Genomic DNA, 16,510 nt, shown 5'->3' on the forward strand with positions numbered 1-16,510 from the left:
TGACAACCAAAAACATTTTACTGTTGATTGTAAAAACTAAAATAAAGTATATTTTTAAGACATTCATAATCAAACATCTAGAAATAGATGCAATGCAGCACCCTTTAAATACTATCTTGTATTTCAATAGTAACATGTATTTCACCATTTTACCCAACTGTAACCTTGACTTTACCCCGTGTACACTCAACCTTAATTTATCATGTCATGTGGAGGTCAAGCTGACCTCTGACCTTTCCACTCCACACTCTGGTAGACCCTGGGGGACCCTGGTAGATCTGTCACTGACTCTAATGTTCCTGGAAGACACAGCCATGTTGTTTCTCTTTATTAGTGCAGTTATTGTTATTACTGTCCTGTTATTGAAAAAAACTAGTTATGGAATTCTGACCCTGAGAAACCCTCCTCTCACACACGCACACATACACGTTCTCCCTCACACACGTACACACATATAAGTGACATTGAGGGCCCACCCAGCGAGGGAGGAAAGGTCAGAACAAAACTATCACGATGGGTTCTAAAAGGAGATGAACTGTGTGGGGGGCTGATCTCATGCAGTGACAGTGAGGGAGTAGGAGTGTGTGCGTGCATGTAGTTGTAGTCGGTTGTGAAACAGTGGCAAAGAGGTTGTGTTCCTAGGCAGTCCCAGGGCTTCTTACAGAGGGCAGCAGGAAGAGCCAGTGATAGTGGGCCATCATCCATCACTGGGACGAACAAGAGGCTGTTTATAAACACACAATACTGGGAATGTCTTAATGAGCCTGCTCTCTCTCACTGCAGGGCCAGAGCCCACACCATCACACACACATTCCCCTCCGCTCCGCATACTTCCTATATATCCCTCTATGCTCTCTAGTTTAACATAATGCAATTCATTGAGGGATGTATCAACTATTGTTTAAGATTTCACCTTATGGAGTAGGCCAAAGCAAGGTGTGCATTTTCTCAGGAAAGTGATGCTTTCACTTGAGCTAAATTGTAAGGTTTGCCTACTGTGACCTTTGAAGAAGTGCATAGTGGTAGTTGCGTATATATTTTTTCAGGCATTACTCCTTTCTATAAATAATTGCATACATTACACAGTTTAATAATAACCTTTTGCCATTTAGCAGACTCTTTTATCCAAAGCGAAATTTTACGTATGAATGGTCCCGGGAATCAAACCCACTACCCTGCCGTTACAAGTGCCATGCTCTACCAACTGAGCTACAAAGGACCATTATAATAACATATTGCATAGATACCTGTGCAAAATCTACTTTGAGTGCCCCTTGTCTTCTTGAAAGACATCCATGGTATCTAAAATCCTTATCCACCTCATACAATGTTTCTGATATTGGGTCCTAAGCAAGGTAATGTGCATAAATGAGTGACTGTCTCTTGATTGAGAGAGAAAGTTTGTGTGTGTGTATGTGTGTGTGTGTGTGTGTGTGTGTGTGTGTGTGTGTGTGTGTGTGTGGGCCCGCGCGCGCGCGGGTGCGTGATTGTGATTGTGTACGAGTGCGTGTTTGGCAAGTGTAGAGGCTGAACTACAGTCAACATTACAAATGTAAGTGGAGGAAAAATCAGGAGGCTATCAGAAGTCAGCACACGAGGAGAAGACCACCACTGGTGAGCTCATATCACTCTTTTTAATACATTTTAGTCGATGAAGAGTATATTTATAATTTTATTTCAATTTGATCCGTTATTCAAACTCTACTATGGACTGTGTATTTGAAAACCGGAGTTTTACTATCATGTTCCTTGTTGATTGTTGCTGTGAAGTTGTCTTGTTGATGTGAAGAGGCTTAGCTGTCCTACTTCTCCTGAGGAACCTGCTACCTGATAGATGAAGTGCCAAGGTGCCATAGTGCATCTTATCTTACAGACTTACAGAGAGATTTAAGAAGTTTTAACAGTGTGCTTTGGAAGGGTAATTTACTCCAACTAAGTCTTAATTTAAAAAAAGACATTATTGATGCACGCATTAAGGAACTGACATTGGATAGGTTCGAGAGGTTTGGTGCTTACACTTGGACTTTTACAAATATTCTTGCCACAATGTCGAGCCAGTGTTTTGACTTGACTCTGTGTCCGTTTAGTCATGACAACAGTATCCTAACTCGTTTGTAAATGTTTTTAAGACCTGCTGTTACAAACAAGTAATGGATAAGGAAAATTAAGTTGGTAGGCTTGCATCTACAGTACAGTAGGGGGGAAAAACAAAAATCTTGATTCTATGGAATCCATTTGAGAGAGAAACATTTTCTGAAAACTGCATTTGTACTACGCTCAAGCGTTCTAAAGCAACAACAGATAAGCTGAAATCAAAGACTTTCATTGTGTATATTATGTTAGTATGTTCAGTAGGTTCAGAGTTCCGGCGCCGACAGAGATGGCCGCCTCGCTTCGCGTTCCTAGAATGTATTTCTAAAACAGATTATAAACTGTTTGGATCTAGTTAGGGCGATAACTTCAAGAGGTGAAAATGTGATGTACTAAGCAAGCATTTATGTTCCTTTTCACATTTCACAACAACGGTCTAGTCAATTCGCATTAACTGTAGTAACATTTAGAGTATTTACAAGTATTTACAAATCATGTGATCTATTTTAGCACTGGACTTTAACCACAAATCCAGCCCCTGGCCCTCCCTGCAAGGCCACTCTAATCTAAGCGTCAGTTTCCTGTTTAAATCAGTAAACACTGTGCTATCTGAGTCAGGCTACCAGCAAACAGTGTGCAGTGATAAAGAGCCAAGCTGGGAAGACGTACTAGAGGTTTAGAGAAAGAGAGATATTTATTGTGTGCTTACAGCCTTCAGTCCAAACGTTGAGTGAATCAAGGGTCATGTGTTTATCCCACCCTTACCCTCCTCCTCCAGAATGATTCCCTTGGGGATGTACATGCTCAGGCCCTTGTCCAACAGTGACAACTGGGCCACACTAGAAGATCCATGGCCACATGTATACACTCCAAGAAATTGTCCCCATCACTCATTATGAAAAGGGAAATGAATGAATGCGCAGCCACATCCACTGTAGTGTATGCGTTCCCTCCGTTATCATGCTCTCTCACTCTCTTGGAGAGTACAGTATAAGGGGTAGCAAGCTTTGTGAAGACATGACTAATGCAACAGTACACGTGACAGGGGAATATGACAACAGAAGCCTCTCCTGGGATTTGTTAAGGTACAATGACAAAGAAATTCAAACAAATGTAATAATGACATTAGTGTATTTGGGATTTCTTTCAATCGGGGACCTACCTAGTTGTGCCTAGGTACCAGATGGAGTGAGATTAGTTGGATCCAAAGACGACACAATGTTAATTTGAGGTTGGAATGACCCATTAGAGATGAACAGAGGACTGCATGTCCGATCATGAATTAATGGTTTTAAATATTTGTGGGCCTTCCTGGCTTGGAATGGCCCATTAGAGATGAACAGAGGACTGCATGTCCGATCATGAATTAATGAAACATAACTAAATAGTCACCATAACTATTATCACTGTTAATACTCAATGTTATGCATGTGTGATACTGTAAGCATCCTACCTACGGTGTACCTTCTCCTTTGCACTGCTTGCTCAGCACAGACGCTCAGCACGTGGGGTAGATCATTGAATGAAATGCTGCTCGTTGGTCGGCTTGGTTCACAGACAGGCCAGTGTAATTTGACAGTTGAGGAATGGGGTCAGGGTGGGAAGGACACCATTAGTTTGCTAGAATCATGCTACATGTCAAACCCCATCAGGGAGAGGTTAGGGCAAATCTAGGGTCTTCTCTCTTTCGTCAGGGCTCGACATGACCCAGTCAACTTTGGAGGGGGGGGGGCGAGTTTCCTAAACTCAAAACCTGACTAGTGTCAAATATTAACTGCAACACAAACAGAGCAAACAGAATCCGAGTAAACACTCCCTGGGGGCCGCAAAGATGAGCTTTCACATACACTCTTACAACACACATTCTTACAACACACACACATACACATGTACACACATATCCACGTACATTTACTCTCAGACACATACACAACACACTCAGTCATTCACATGAACGCATACACACTATTGTGTTCACATGCACACACGTACAACAAGCATGCAAACGACCGTGCATGCACACCCACACACACACTACTTACCCAGGAAGAGTAACTACAGCATACTAATAGTATATAGTGTAGATGGGGAAGAGTATTAAAGGTATCAAGATGTTTCTGGAAAAAATAATAAATATTTTAAAGATTGACCACTGGTCATGTCCAGTTATGTTGGTACAGAGACAAGATTGGGGTGAGTTGCCAGCTCCAGCTAACTCATTGATCCCACTCTGTGAACTCCTGGTCCGTGGTGGGGTGGGATCCATCCACCCATGCCAAACCTAAGCTCCCCACCAGGGACAGGCCCCCATATGACATGACCTCTCTCTTTCCTCTGAACTCCAAGCCAGGACAGCTGTTTGGACTTGAGTCCAATCTCTCTCTTCTTCTCACACTCTCCTCTCTGTCCCTCGTCTCCCCCTGATGCCTCCCAAAGGAGCAGAGATCCATCGCACTGCCACAGACTTCAGCTGCACGCCTTCACTGTGGACAACAGTAACCTTTAGGTTTGCATCTCAGAGCGCAGCTTAAAATAGGCAATGATATCACAGCTAGGAGACTGAGGAGACCTGTCGTCAAGCATTGATATAAAGAAATGTTTGGAGAGTTGCAGATTCCTCAGGTGTGTGGTTCCCCGTATGTGTGTTGATAGATTAAGCGGGTGTTCCCAGAGACTGACTGTGGATCAGCTGTCCAGATGAGAGAGTGGAGTGAGTCGGAGATGACCATGTCTGCCGGTGGTTACCTCTCTGCCTCTGATGGGTATGGCATCACCGAGCCTCTGCAGTACTACGGTGAGGGACTCTTTTTATCTGGACTCTGCAATTATACTAAAGCAATCTAGTCCGATTTGATGGTGTGCTTATCCAAACACAATGTATCCTGATACATACTTTGTAATTGTGTGGTGATGACCTAATCAAATCAAAATGTCATGATTATACATTTATATTTCATTTATAATATATGTTTATGCTGTTATCATTTTCTGTTATCATCATTTGTAGTGCCATATGCCTGTAGATTCGAGGGGGAGACTTGCAAGAATACATAAAGTCTGGGCGTAACCTTATACATTTAGAAACAACTGTTTTTATTAAATAAATCTGAATGGAAAATACTTACAGGATAGCCTGCCACATTTCCAGTACACAGGATGTTAGCTAACAAAGAATTTGCATTGGATCTAGGGCCTATTTATAATGGTTGCAGTGGAGTGTTGTGACCTAACCCTAATTATGTGGCTTCTTCACATTGTGGTCCTCTCCTCTCCTGGCTGAGGGGTGGATATGATATGGCTAAATAATGGGGGGTAGCGTTAGTGTGCGTGGGACAGAGGGAGGGAGGCCTGGGTGTTTACATAGTGCTGAAACGGTTTACAAACAGAGATCACCACAGCGTTGTCACGCAAGCACATACTCAATACTGGCCTCCATCCTCGCCAGGACAGGAAACATCTGTGAGACGTAGAGGAAAGACGGGATGCGTGAGGAAAGTGGTGATGAAGACAAAGAGAGAGAGAAGGATAGAGGGGAGGAAAAATAGAGAGAGTCATGGTTCTAAAAGAGAAGGGGTGAGGCGGGTTGTGGCTGAGGATAGGGTGAGTGTTGTTGTTCAGAAAGGAAGGGTCATAGGTTGGATTCTAGAGGTCACTGTGGTGTTCAGTACATGTCAGGACATCTTATAAGAGCTCATAGCTATGGATGAATATCCAGGCTGATATGGTATGAAGACACTTGATGTGCACCTGAGTACAATGTAACTTATACATCCAGTAGTATTGATGCATTTTGAGAAGGGATGGACATTAATCATTCCATTTTTTTTGTGCTTAAAAGAAATAACCTCTCATTATTTAAGTTCTTATCTGAACTAATAAAACGCTAAGAGACTCAACTTATGGAAGTGGATCCTTCTGATCAGAGTGACTGATTTAGGGCTGATCTGTGACCAGTGGTGACACATGTTCCCTCTGTGGAGACGGGACTTGAATTTGCTAAATGCTTCACAGCTCCACCGCCCCTCCCCCCGCTACGCTCATAAGACATCATCAGACACCGATCTACGCGGCAATAAAATACTGAATAAAACTCTATAAAAATATGTAAATGGTAAAATGCCCCTGTAACCTCTCAGCTGCATCCTGTTTCCACAGTCCAAACTGGTTCACAAGGTCTCGCTCTGACGTTGTTTTATTAAGTCCCATAGGACCAATAAAATACATTAAGTCATGCATGAATCCCGTAAGATGGTGGACAACGATCACATTCTTGTGATGCACTTTGACTTGAAACCAGTGTGACTGGTTTCAAGTTTAAGTGCCCCTGTGGGCACTTAACCGGTGGGTTCAGGATGAAAGCACCAAATCCATTTATTTTGTGTCATTTCCTCATCACACAGATGTGCTGGGGGACCCTTTGGGCTACCCTTTCCAGGAGCCAGACCTACAGGGTCTAGCCTTCAGCCAGCAGCAGTACAGCCCCATCAATGTGCAGTTCTCTGTCTACGGACCGCCGTCCTCCCAGCCCTTCCACCCACCTTCCACCCACGCCTACAGCCCCCACTGCCTGGACACTCCCTGTGAGCCCAGCCCGGAGCCCCAGTGTGGAAGCCTGGGGAAGGGGCGAGGTGGGGGAGGTTTGTCCCTGGTCAAGAGGACCAGGCTGGGTCCAGGAGGAAGGGTGAGGGGCCAGGATGAGCTGTGTGTGGTGTGTGGGGACAAAGCCTCTGGCTACCACTACAACGCCCTCACCTGTGAAGGCTGCAAAGGTAGGGGAGGCAGTGTTTTCGTCAATGTTTACAACAACATTTGGGTGGTCAACCTGAAAGTTTATCATAGAGCCCGTCACTTCCGGTATCTGTCTGAATATGGGGTTTGAATTTAAATGAAAAAACGTCTTTATCTGGATTGACTTGAATTGAAATGGACCCCAACTAGAGGTGGTGATACTCCTGTGTTTCAGGTTTCTTCCGAAGGAGTGTGACGAAGAAAGCAGTGTACCGGTGTAAAAGTGGCGGAGGCTGTGAGATGGACATGTACATGCGGAGAAAGTGCCAGGACTGCCGCCTGCAGAAATGTCGTGCTGTGGGCATGCTGGCTGAATGTGAGGGGAACATACCATATCAAAAAGGCTGTAGGGATATTTGAAACTGTATTTAGCTGAAAGCAATGTCAATCATTTGAAGAGAGGCAGAATAAGCTAACAATAATATCTTGAATCTTGAATCTTCATATCTCCAATTTATAGCCAGGCGGACATAATTTAATTGCGAAGACAACCAAAATACCTTGTACAGGGATCCCTTGGAAAAATGTGTATGATCTCAATACCCTTGTGTAAATAAACAATAAGTAAATAAAATATATTTGCCTATGTGAGTCTGACAGAGGCAATTGTGTTGCCAGGTCTGCTGACGGAGGTGCAGTGCCAGTCCAAGAGGCTGAGGAAGGGGACCAAACACAGAGGAGGAGGGCCTGAGGAGGAGGAGAACATGGGGAGCAGGAGAGTCAGCTCCACCAGCAGGCTATCAGGACAGGTACATCACTTTCTCTTTTCCTCCTACATTCAAACCTTCTCATCTAGTTTTCTGACCTTTCGCCATTGTGTTACATTTCTTGGATATTCTGAACGGCAAGGACATTGTAGCTTGACACTTTTTGAAAGATACCCCAAGATCAAATATCGAAGGGTCTAGATAGTTACAGACCCTTGGATGATCATCTTGTCAGATGGATTGTATCAATGGAGAACCACAGATCTGTTCCTTACTTTTGTTCAAAGGTGGCCCTCTCCCAGATCACTTTCTTAGATTTCCTGTTTAAGTTCTGGGACCGTCAGGGGGATGTCCCAGATCAATTTATTTTAACATTGCATAGGTCTTTGGAATGGCCTCTTAATAGTAGGATGGACCAGCAACCTGTAACACTTTTGACTGATTTCTAATTGGGGTGCCCTGTAATACGACGCTGCTTATACTCCAAGTCTGTGTCAGAATGGTCCCACTGGACAAACAATGGTTGAATCAAGGTTGTTTTTTCTTAATTTCAACCAAAACATTCAATGTGATGATGATAAATCAGCGTGGAAAACTGGGGCATATTTATTACGGAAACAGTTTACCGTTAAGAACCCAACAGAAGCCAATAGAGCAAAACAAGAGTTTATATTAGACAATTCAGGTAGGTCCCTCTCCGTTTCGTTCCTTTTGCTTCTGTTTAAGAAACGTTTTGCAACAGACTCGGCATAATGTATACGCCCCAGATTGGATTTGCCAAAGTTCCTCAGCGTAAGGGAATTTCCTAAATCCAATGACATGGTGACGTATTTTTTTTTACAACTCATCCAAATGTAAATCAAAACTAGACGTTGAACTAACGTCTGTGCCCCGTGTGTTGTAATTTCACTCAGCCATCAAATGATCTGTTTGTAATGAATTTTTTCCTGTAACAGGTAGTGTCTGCAAATTTGTCAGTAGAACAGAAGCATGTGCTGGACAGGATGGTGGAGGCTCATCTGCAGTACAGTGCGCAGGACACTACACACTGTAGGGTGGGTCGCTGATAAGAATAGTAATTCTGTTGTCTGGTGATTGAGATTTTAAAGATATGTTGTAATTTTTCTACTAATCTCATTCAGAGCTTATTCAGGCAGTTTTTTCTGCAGGTGTTTGAGTGGACTTGTACGGAGGTTGGTGGAGACAGACTAACAGACATGGCATGCCCTCCCTCTCAGAGGCTGCTGCAGTTCGCCAAGAGTGTACCTGGTGAGTTGGGCCACACCTCATACATAAGCTTTCTCTCCTTTCTTGTTTCTGCAGTGATATGGAAAGCATATACCTGCTAAGCTTACACCATGTTGCTGCACCAAAACCAAAATCAGAAGGGTTCCCGAGTGGCGTGGCGGTCTAAGGCACTGCAGCTCAGTGCTAGAGTCGTCACTACAGACCCTGGTTCAATTCCAGGCTGTGTCACAACCGGCAGTGATAGGGAGTCCCATAGGGCGGTGCACAATTTGACCAGCGTTGTTAGGGTTTGGCCGAGGTAGGCCGTCATTGTAAATAAGAATTTGTTCATAACTGACTGGCCTAATTAAATAAATAAAAAATTAATTCTCTCTCTGAGGCCACTCTGATACCTCCTGATGTGTAAACTAATCTAGTGTCTGGTGTCCATGTAGGCTTTGAGCTCTTGGACTGCTCGGACCAGACCACCCTCCTCTCTAGTTCATCTGTGGAAGTCATGTTTCTGCTATCAGCTCAGCAGTTCACCCAGAACCCAGCAGCCTCTAGCCCAGGTATTGACACCACCACACCAACGTGAGGCTTGTGGGTGTCTGACTCATTTGTCCTGGCTCCATTTCAGCACGCTACACAGTACAATTACAAGAGTTCATTTAACTCCCATTCAACACCATTTGGGGGTTAATGGGTCCAACCAGATTTTTTGTTAAAACCAACCTGGTCATGGGGTAGATTACATTTTTTTTTGTACATATCCACTAAATAGAGTACATATCCAATCACATTAAACTCTCAGAGTTGATTAAATGTAACTACATGCCATTTCACACTTTTATGTGTTTTAAATTAACAATCAACTCCATCAGAGTACATTACTCTAGCAGTTCACTACCTTTTACTGTAGGGTGTAAAGCCTTATTTGCATATTTCCCAGTGTGCCTTTTGAGTAAATGATTACGTTATGCTGGCTTGCTAAGTGATGTCTAGTGATCTCTAGGGAGGCTATCCAACAATTTGATATTTTCATCACCCGCAACCTGCATTCAGAATGATTATCAGAGTAAAGACTGAGTATATTGAGAACACCTACATCACCTAAACTGGAATAACCATCTCAGTAACCTCTTACGGATTAGATTTGTTTAGAAAAATGTAAGTTAAATATCTTTGTGTAGCATAAGATCAATAACAATCAAAGTACATGTGAAAACACAGATATTGAAACAAATAATTCTAAAAATCCCCCCCTGTGAGAGTTAAAACTTTAACACAGTGAATAAAGCACTTCTTGCACTGTACTCCGAAGCAATGTAAGGGGGCTGTGGATCCTCCATAGATATCAATCCATCTCTCTGGTTACTCTTAAGGAAGTTAAAAGTACACATCCAAATGAACACCAGTTATCACTCCAGGGAGCCAAATCACTCTGTTGAGGGTTAAGATAACTCCAGTGAACACTATGATTCCAACTCTCCTTGATTTACTGTGTACTGAAAAGGTAGGAGCTAGGGAAAGAAATGGAACCGGGCCGATTATGCCAGAGAGCTCATTGTTTTATTTTATTTTACAAGCACTACAACCTTTCAACATCTCAACTCATCCTTGGATGAAAACCTTAGAGTCCAAGGAAAACATTCATAGTGGGACCGGCCCTGTAAACTCAGGTAAGGCACACTGTCCTTCTAAATAGTGTACTCACCACCATAGTATCCCATCTTATGAGCTTTATTTACAGTACTATTTGAAGAGAGGTTCAAGTTAAAGGGATAGTTTATTTGACATGTTATCTTATTTTCCACTAGTATTGTTACAGGCTTTAAAAATCCTAGTCCGAGAATCTGGACTTTGATAAATAACAGGCAAAAAAACTAAAAACTGTTTGGATAAAACCACAACACCCCAGGTGTGTCGAAAATATGCTAAAACTTCAAAATAGTGAACTATCCCTTTAAAGATATTAAAATGAAGCAAGCGTACAGTGAAAAATAAGGGAAATTGGGTTTTGTACTGTTTCCATGCATCTGTGTGCAGGAGTCAATGAGGACTTGCTAGGACCGGTGCTCAACTTCTTCCACAGCATGGCTGCATTGGGGGTGACGGAGGCTGAATATGCCCTGCTCACTGCTACAGCACTGCTATGCTCAGGTGACTGGCTCTCTATGCCTGACACACTACTGTATGAAAGGCTAAATGTATTTGTTAATTTATTTTGAAATACTATAACACAAGATGTTTAGTTGATAAAGACACACTCTTTATTGACTTATCATTTTCCTCCAAGCGTGTCTGAATATCTCCTCTAGCTTGGCCAGATAGTGACGACCAACTCTATGTCGTTCTGTCATCTGGATCTGTTAGCAGACGAAGCGTCGCTGCGGGCGGTGGTGTGTGTGGAGAGCTTACAGGAGCTGACCATGGAGCTGCTGTCCAGGGTGTGCGGAGCCCGGTATGGAGCCCAGGGCCCTCAGGGAGCCCAGCGCTTCGCTCGCCTGCTGGGGAGACTCACAGAGCTGCGCACGCTACGACACAACCACCTCACCCTGCTCCGACAGCAGCTCTGGGACAGTCAGCCTTGAGACAGACACTGAGTACGAAGAACAGAGATAGAACAGAGAGACAGAGACACAAACAAATGGTTTAAATAATCTACATTTTGCTTAATGTTCAATGATTTATCAAGTTTGTACCAAACAATTTAAGGTAACAAACACTATGTTATGTTTATAAGGAAAAATACCAATACCATTCTTCTAAGTGATTGGTTTCTACTGTAAAGTTTGAATCACCGACCGGTGTTAAACCAAAGTGAGTTTTGTTATATGGAGAACACAGATTAAGGTATTAAAAAAGTATTTTATCATACCTTGGCAGTCATCCTATTTGTGTTGTTTTCATGGTGAAGCGGAATCAACCACCTGGTCATTATACTGCCACACAGTGCTCTGGTAGGTCTGTTACACAGTGTTCTCTTGGAGTTTAAAGAGGAAGTTTGTTCAAATATAAATGTTTATGATTTTACACTTACCTGGGATGTTTCGGGTTGGCAGTAGTAGCTTGGCAGATTAGTGCAAAACAGCATTGGTATCAATTGTGGCTCACATCAGATTTTTTTTTAATACACCTTCGATACCTCAGTTGTCCAACTTCTATTGTAACCACATCACTCCCTACGAACATACACTGTGATATAAGGAATTATTTCTCATGGTTGCTGAAATATAAACTTTCAGACGGCTTTAATAAGTGCTCCACAAAGCTGGGAGACATCCTATTTGCAACATTCAAAAAACTAAAATGTTCTTAAAACGATGTAGTGTAGAAGCGTAAGTGAAGCGTAAAGGTAAAGATGTCAATTCAATGTCATTCAATGGATATTGGTCTGATATCTATCTGTGCCCCTGTGAAAAAGCTGTCACTACTGATCACAGTTGACAGCAGTAAAGCATAGTCGAGTAGAAATGCATAAAACATACACACTGATGTTGTTTGATAGATTCTAAAGTGCATAAAGTAATCATTTCCTTTTCATTTTGTGTTATGAAAAACAAAAATAAAGAGAATGAACAGGGATTAATAAAATAATCACTTAAATAAATTCCTTTAATCTTTATGCGCAACTTAAAATATTTTGAATACTCAGTTAAGTTGTCCCCTCTGTTCATGGTAGTGTCCAAATGAATAACTTAATTCAAGACATATCTACATGAAGAGAAGAACCAAAACCATGAGTACTACTTTTAATTTGTGACTTTGTTTTAATAGCAGATGTACTATATTGTTACCTTTTTGTGTTTTGAAGTTGTTGTATGTGTTTATAAATGTATTTCTATAGTTATATTTCTTTTTTTCTTTTTCAAGACATACACAACACATGTAAACACAGAAAAGGAAAAGAAGGACATGACCAGAAGGAGTATATAAAAACAGAAACACAAGGAGACAAATACAGCAGTTAAGCAAACAAACAATACATACAAACATACATCATACATACATACATGGATAGATAAAGCTAATCAATGAAGCGTCATTAACTGGAATATAATAATTGTAGTAGTAATTGCAGTAGTAATAACAACAGTAATAATTTGGACAATAATATTTTTAAAAAGCCGAATGAATTAACCCCATTCCACTTTCCATTGAGTCTTTCATCATTTCAACCAAAAGGAAAATAATCAATTCCAGTTCATTCTTGTCTCTACTACACCAATCACTCCTCTATTGCGTGCCTAGATATACATTTCAAAAGTGTCTTTATCAGAGTCTGGTGGGGTTAGCATCGTTGGACTGTGGAGCTTTTTGAGAGGATTTGAGAGTGCTTTGAAGCAGAGAGTGAGGCTAAAAGCAGTGGCTGTGGGGGGAAAGGTCGGGCAATGAAACAATCCATAAAACCATTGGTCTATACAATGTCATTTCCAGGTAATACTTTCTCTTTCCGTGTCCAGTTCATCTTCATTCCCTCTTTGTTGGGTTACATCCATGTCCATCAAAGTCATTGGTGTTTCCTCTCCCTTCTTATCAACCATGTCCCCAGATTGTAGTTATAAACAGGTCTCCACGTTGTGCAATGGGCTGGCGGGGCGGCAGAGAGAAGCAGCTGGTAGTCTTGCATCTTTTGGGGTCAGATGATCTCCGTTCTCAGCAGCAGCAGTGGCGTTGTTGTTGCAGTTGAGTGTAACGGGGAGGCTCTGCTGGCGGTAGGGGGCAGGGCGGGAGGCAGAGCGGTGGCGAGAGGGTGGCTGAGGGGGCTTGGCAAGGGGAGGAGCTTGGCGAAGAGCCAGGCGAACGTTGTTGCAGTCTGAGCGCTCTGATTCTTCGGTTTCAATGTCTGTCTCGTCAATCAAGGGGATGTTGTGGACCGAGTCATTGATGAGAAATTCCGGGTGTGCCATGAAGTCGTGGATGGAGTTCTTGGATTCCGGCTTCTCAATGCCATCATAAAGTGGACTACGGAATGCTTTCACCACTTGGATCTATGTTGAGTTTGGTATAATAATGGTCATACAAGGGGGAAAATGCGGAACGGAAAAGGGAATAGATGGGACAAACAAGTGGAGAGAGATTTAGTATTTAAAAAGCGTCACAGTGGCAGATGTATCTGACTAAACTTACCTGAAAAAGTTGTTATGAAAAGATACAACTTTTGATTCTTCTGAAAACTCCACTTAATGTTAGTTAAATTCTTAGTCAAAAGTTGTATTGTTGTAGGTTTGCCTGGGTGTGGGCAGGTGTGCTTCTTTCTGTCCATTGAGGTAATTCCTAGATATTATTTTTGTCCATTTAGGGCAAAACTCGGTCCCTCCCCCCAGGACCCTCCCCCCAGGACCGAGTTTGGGAAACCCTGATTTATGGAATCCCTTTTGTTCAGGAGCATGCCCAGAGGCAACATTTCTGTACAGTCTCTTTAAAGGCAATCAATTACCTATGAATTGAAATGCCTCACTGACCGGATTAATCCTACTGTATTTGTACAATATGTACATGTCCGTCTGGGAATGCTCTGTAACTTTAAAGCAATTTAGGGGAAGTAAAACAAATGAAAAGGTAACTTAAATAATGAAAGATCAAAGTTGCTGTTGTCAGTTCAATATAAGACATTTTAAATGTATCAAATACTCATTGATGGATGTACAACATTGTCTGACACACTCACACGCACACGCGCACGCGCACACACATATATAGAAACCTTTTTGTACAGAGCTATAAAACGTACATACGGGACAGGTGAAACAACTAGAACACAGAGCATGGGATTGAGACCAGTTTGCAAACCAAACAACCACTGACATGCTGACAGGCTGATCATGTGAGAGCCTCATTTACTGCCATGCTGTACAAAAAAAAAACACATTCAATGTGGTCGTGCATGAGATTGTCTTGATGCAGAAGAAAATGCTTATGGGCGCAGTTGGATGAGCTACTGTATCTACTGACTGTTGCAATGTCCAATGAGCCATAATGCTGCTTGCCACCAGTAAATCAAAGGGAAAATCATCCACAATACAGACCAGCCACAGTAATAACAGTGTATGTGAATTAATCAGTTCAACTTTTTAAAATAATTGTCGTAAGTGAATTGTACCTTTCTATTGAATATCTTGAGCATGTACTTTGTAAGTTGTTTTGGGTATATCTCAAGTCGGGTGTTTTAGATTTAAGGACATCAATACAGTCAACCAGATCAGTACAAACATGTCAATATAGTAGACAATGGTTGTATTTCATAAGGCACAATAGTCACCACACTGGAATTGCAAGTGTTGTACAACAAACCATTACCTCCAATGTCAGAACAAATGTATCAAAACTTTTCCTCATAGTCACATAATAAGCATGTGAAACATGTATGATATACCACCAGTTTTTCTGTGTCCAGCCACAACTTACACTCTTAGAAAAAACATCGCTATCTAGAACCTGAAAGGGTTCTTCGGCTGTCCTCATAGGAGAACCATTTGAATAACCCATTTTGGTTCCAGGTAGAACCCTTTTAGTTCCAAGTAGAACCCTTTCCACGGAGGGCTCTACAAGGAACCCAAAAGAGTTTGACCTGGAACCAAAAAGGGTTCTCCTATGGGGACAGCCAAATAACTCTTTTGGAACCCTTGTTTCTAAGTGTGCACCCCTGTCCCTGTACAAAAATAATAACAAATGACGGGTTATTCATCCACTCAAAGTCAGGACCCATTGACACAGAACTCAACATAGGTCTTAAAGGCATTATGGTGAAGTTGACTTTAATGAAGGAAAACATAAATAAGGTGTTCCTGCAATTGCTATGACTGGTCCTAAATTGTAAAGAGATGTGCATATTGTGAAGTATAATCAAATCATAATAGTACATTCATTCCCACTGAGAATTTGATGTAGAGCAAGTAAGTATGTGAACATGAATGCGATCATATTATGTTGCGATGGACACTTCGGGCTGAATCCTAACTTGATACACTACATGACCAAAAGTATGTGGACACCTGCTCGTCGAACATCTCATTCCAAAATCATGGGCATTAATATGGAGTTGACGCCCCTTTGCTGCTGTAACAGCCTCCACTCTTCTGGGAAAGCTTTCCATTAGATGTTGGAACATTGCTACAGTGACTTGCTTCCATTCAGCCAGAAGAGCATCAGTGAGGTCGGGCACTGATGTTGGCCGATTAAGTCTGGCTTGCAGTCCAATTCATTCCAAAGGTGTTCGATGGGGTTGAGGTTAAGGCTCTGTGCAGGCCAGTCAAGTTCTACCACACCGATCTCAACAAACTATTTCTGTATGGACCTTGCTTTGGGCATGGGGGCATTGTCATGCTGAAACAGGAAAGAGCCTTCCCCAAACTGTTGCCACAAAGTTGAAACCACAGAATCATCTAGAATGTCATTGTATGCTGTAGTGTAAAGATTCCCTTCACTAGAACTAAGGGGCCTGAACCATGAAACCATGAAAAAAAGCCCAGACCATTGTTCCTCCTCCAACAAACTTTACAGCTGGTACTATGCATTGGGGCGGGTAGCATTCTCCTGGCATACGGCAAACACAAATTAGTCCATCGGACTGACAGATGGCGAAGGCGTGATTCATCACTCCAGAGAATGTGTTTCTAATGCTCCAGAGTCCAATGGCGGCAAGCTTTATACCACTCCAGCCGACGCTTGGCATTGTGCATGATGATCTTAGG

General features: G+C 42.3%; 2 protein-coding genes across 12 annotated transcripts in view; one reads left to right on the forward strand and one right to left on the reverse strand.

The window, feature by feature from the left end:
- The first annotated feature begins 1,568 nt into the window (after positions 1-1,568).
- Positions 1,569-11,693, forward strand: LOC139368673 (bile acid receptor-like). Of its 5 annotated transcripts, none has more exons than XM_071107858.1 (12): positions 1,573-1,614; positions 4,534-4,597; positions 4,744-4,885; positions 6,492-6,860; positions 7,055-7,195; positions 7,498-7,628; positions 8,543-8,641; positions 8,756-8,855; positions 9,269-9,385; positions 10,403-10,495; positions 10,863-10,976; positions 11,190-11,693. In XM_071107858.1, exons 3-12 carry the CDS (start codon positions 4,789-4,791, stop codon positions 11,405-11,407), a joined length of 1,479 nt encoding a protein of 492 aa, XP_070963959.1. In that variant the 5' UTR covers positions 1,573-1,614; positions 4,534-4,597; positions 4,744-4,788; the 3' UTR covers positions 11,408-11,693. The 5 variants fall into 5 exon arrangements, with proteins under 5 accessions (XP_070963957.1, XP_070963959.1, XP_070963956.1 ...); XM_071107855.1 differs by having other exon boundaries at positions 1,579-1,614; positions 4,528-4,597; XM_071107859.1 differs by having other exon boundaries at positions 1,579-1,614; positions 4,528-4,597; positions 11,193-11,693.
- Positions 11,694-12,563: 870 nt separating this feature from the next.
- The window catches only part of LOC139368672 (plasma membrane calcium-transporting ATPase 3-like), a 40,463-nt gene continuing 36,516 nt past the window's right edge, over positions 12,564-16,510 (reverse strand). For 3 of the 7 annotated variants that reach the window (XM_071107850.1, XM_071107847.1, XM_071107851.1), the window contains one exon: positions 13,249-13,807. In XM_071107850.1, coding sequence (XP_070963951.1) covers positions 13,376-13,807 — 432 coding nt within the window. In that variant the 3' untranslated portion in view covers positions 13,249-13,375. Of the gene's footprint in view, positions 13,808-16,510 lie in introns of all 7 variants that reach the window. The other 4 variants (XM_071107853.1, XM_071107852.1, XM_071107854.1 and 1 more) reach the window with 2 other exon arrangements.

This window comes from Oncorhynchus clarkii, chromosome 16, assembly GCF_045791955.1.
Source record: "Oncorhynchus clarkii lewisi isolate Uvic-CL-2024 chromosome 16, UVic_Ocla_1.0, whole genome shotgun sequence".
In the NCBI taxonomy this organism is placed as follows: domain Eukaryota; kingdom Metazoa; phylum Chordata; class Actinopteri; order Salmoniformes; family Salmonidae; genus Oncorhynchus; species Oncorhynchus clarkii.

Bases quoted from the DNA above. Each gene is read 5' to 3' on its own strand.
- LOC139368673 (XM_071107856.1), top strand. From the start codon at position 4,789: ATGAGAGAGTGGAGTGAGTCGGAGATGACCATGTCTGCCGGTGGTTAC. The intron at 7,196-7,497 runs GTGAGGGGAACA...TTGTGTTGCCAG, and splicing joins TGTGGGCATGCTGGCTGAAT to GTCTGCTGACGGAGGTGCAG. The intron at 8,856-9,268 runs GTGAGTTGGGCC...GTGTCCATGTAG, and splicing joins GTTCGCCAAGAGTGTACCTG to GCTTTGAGCTCTTGGACTGC.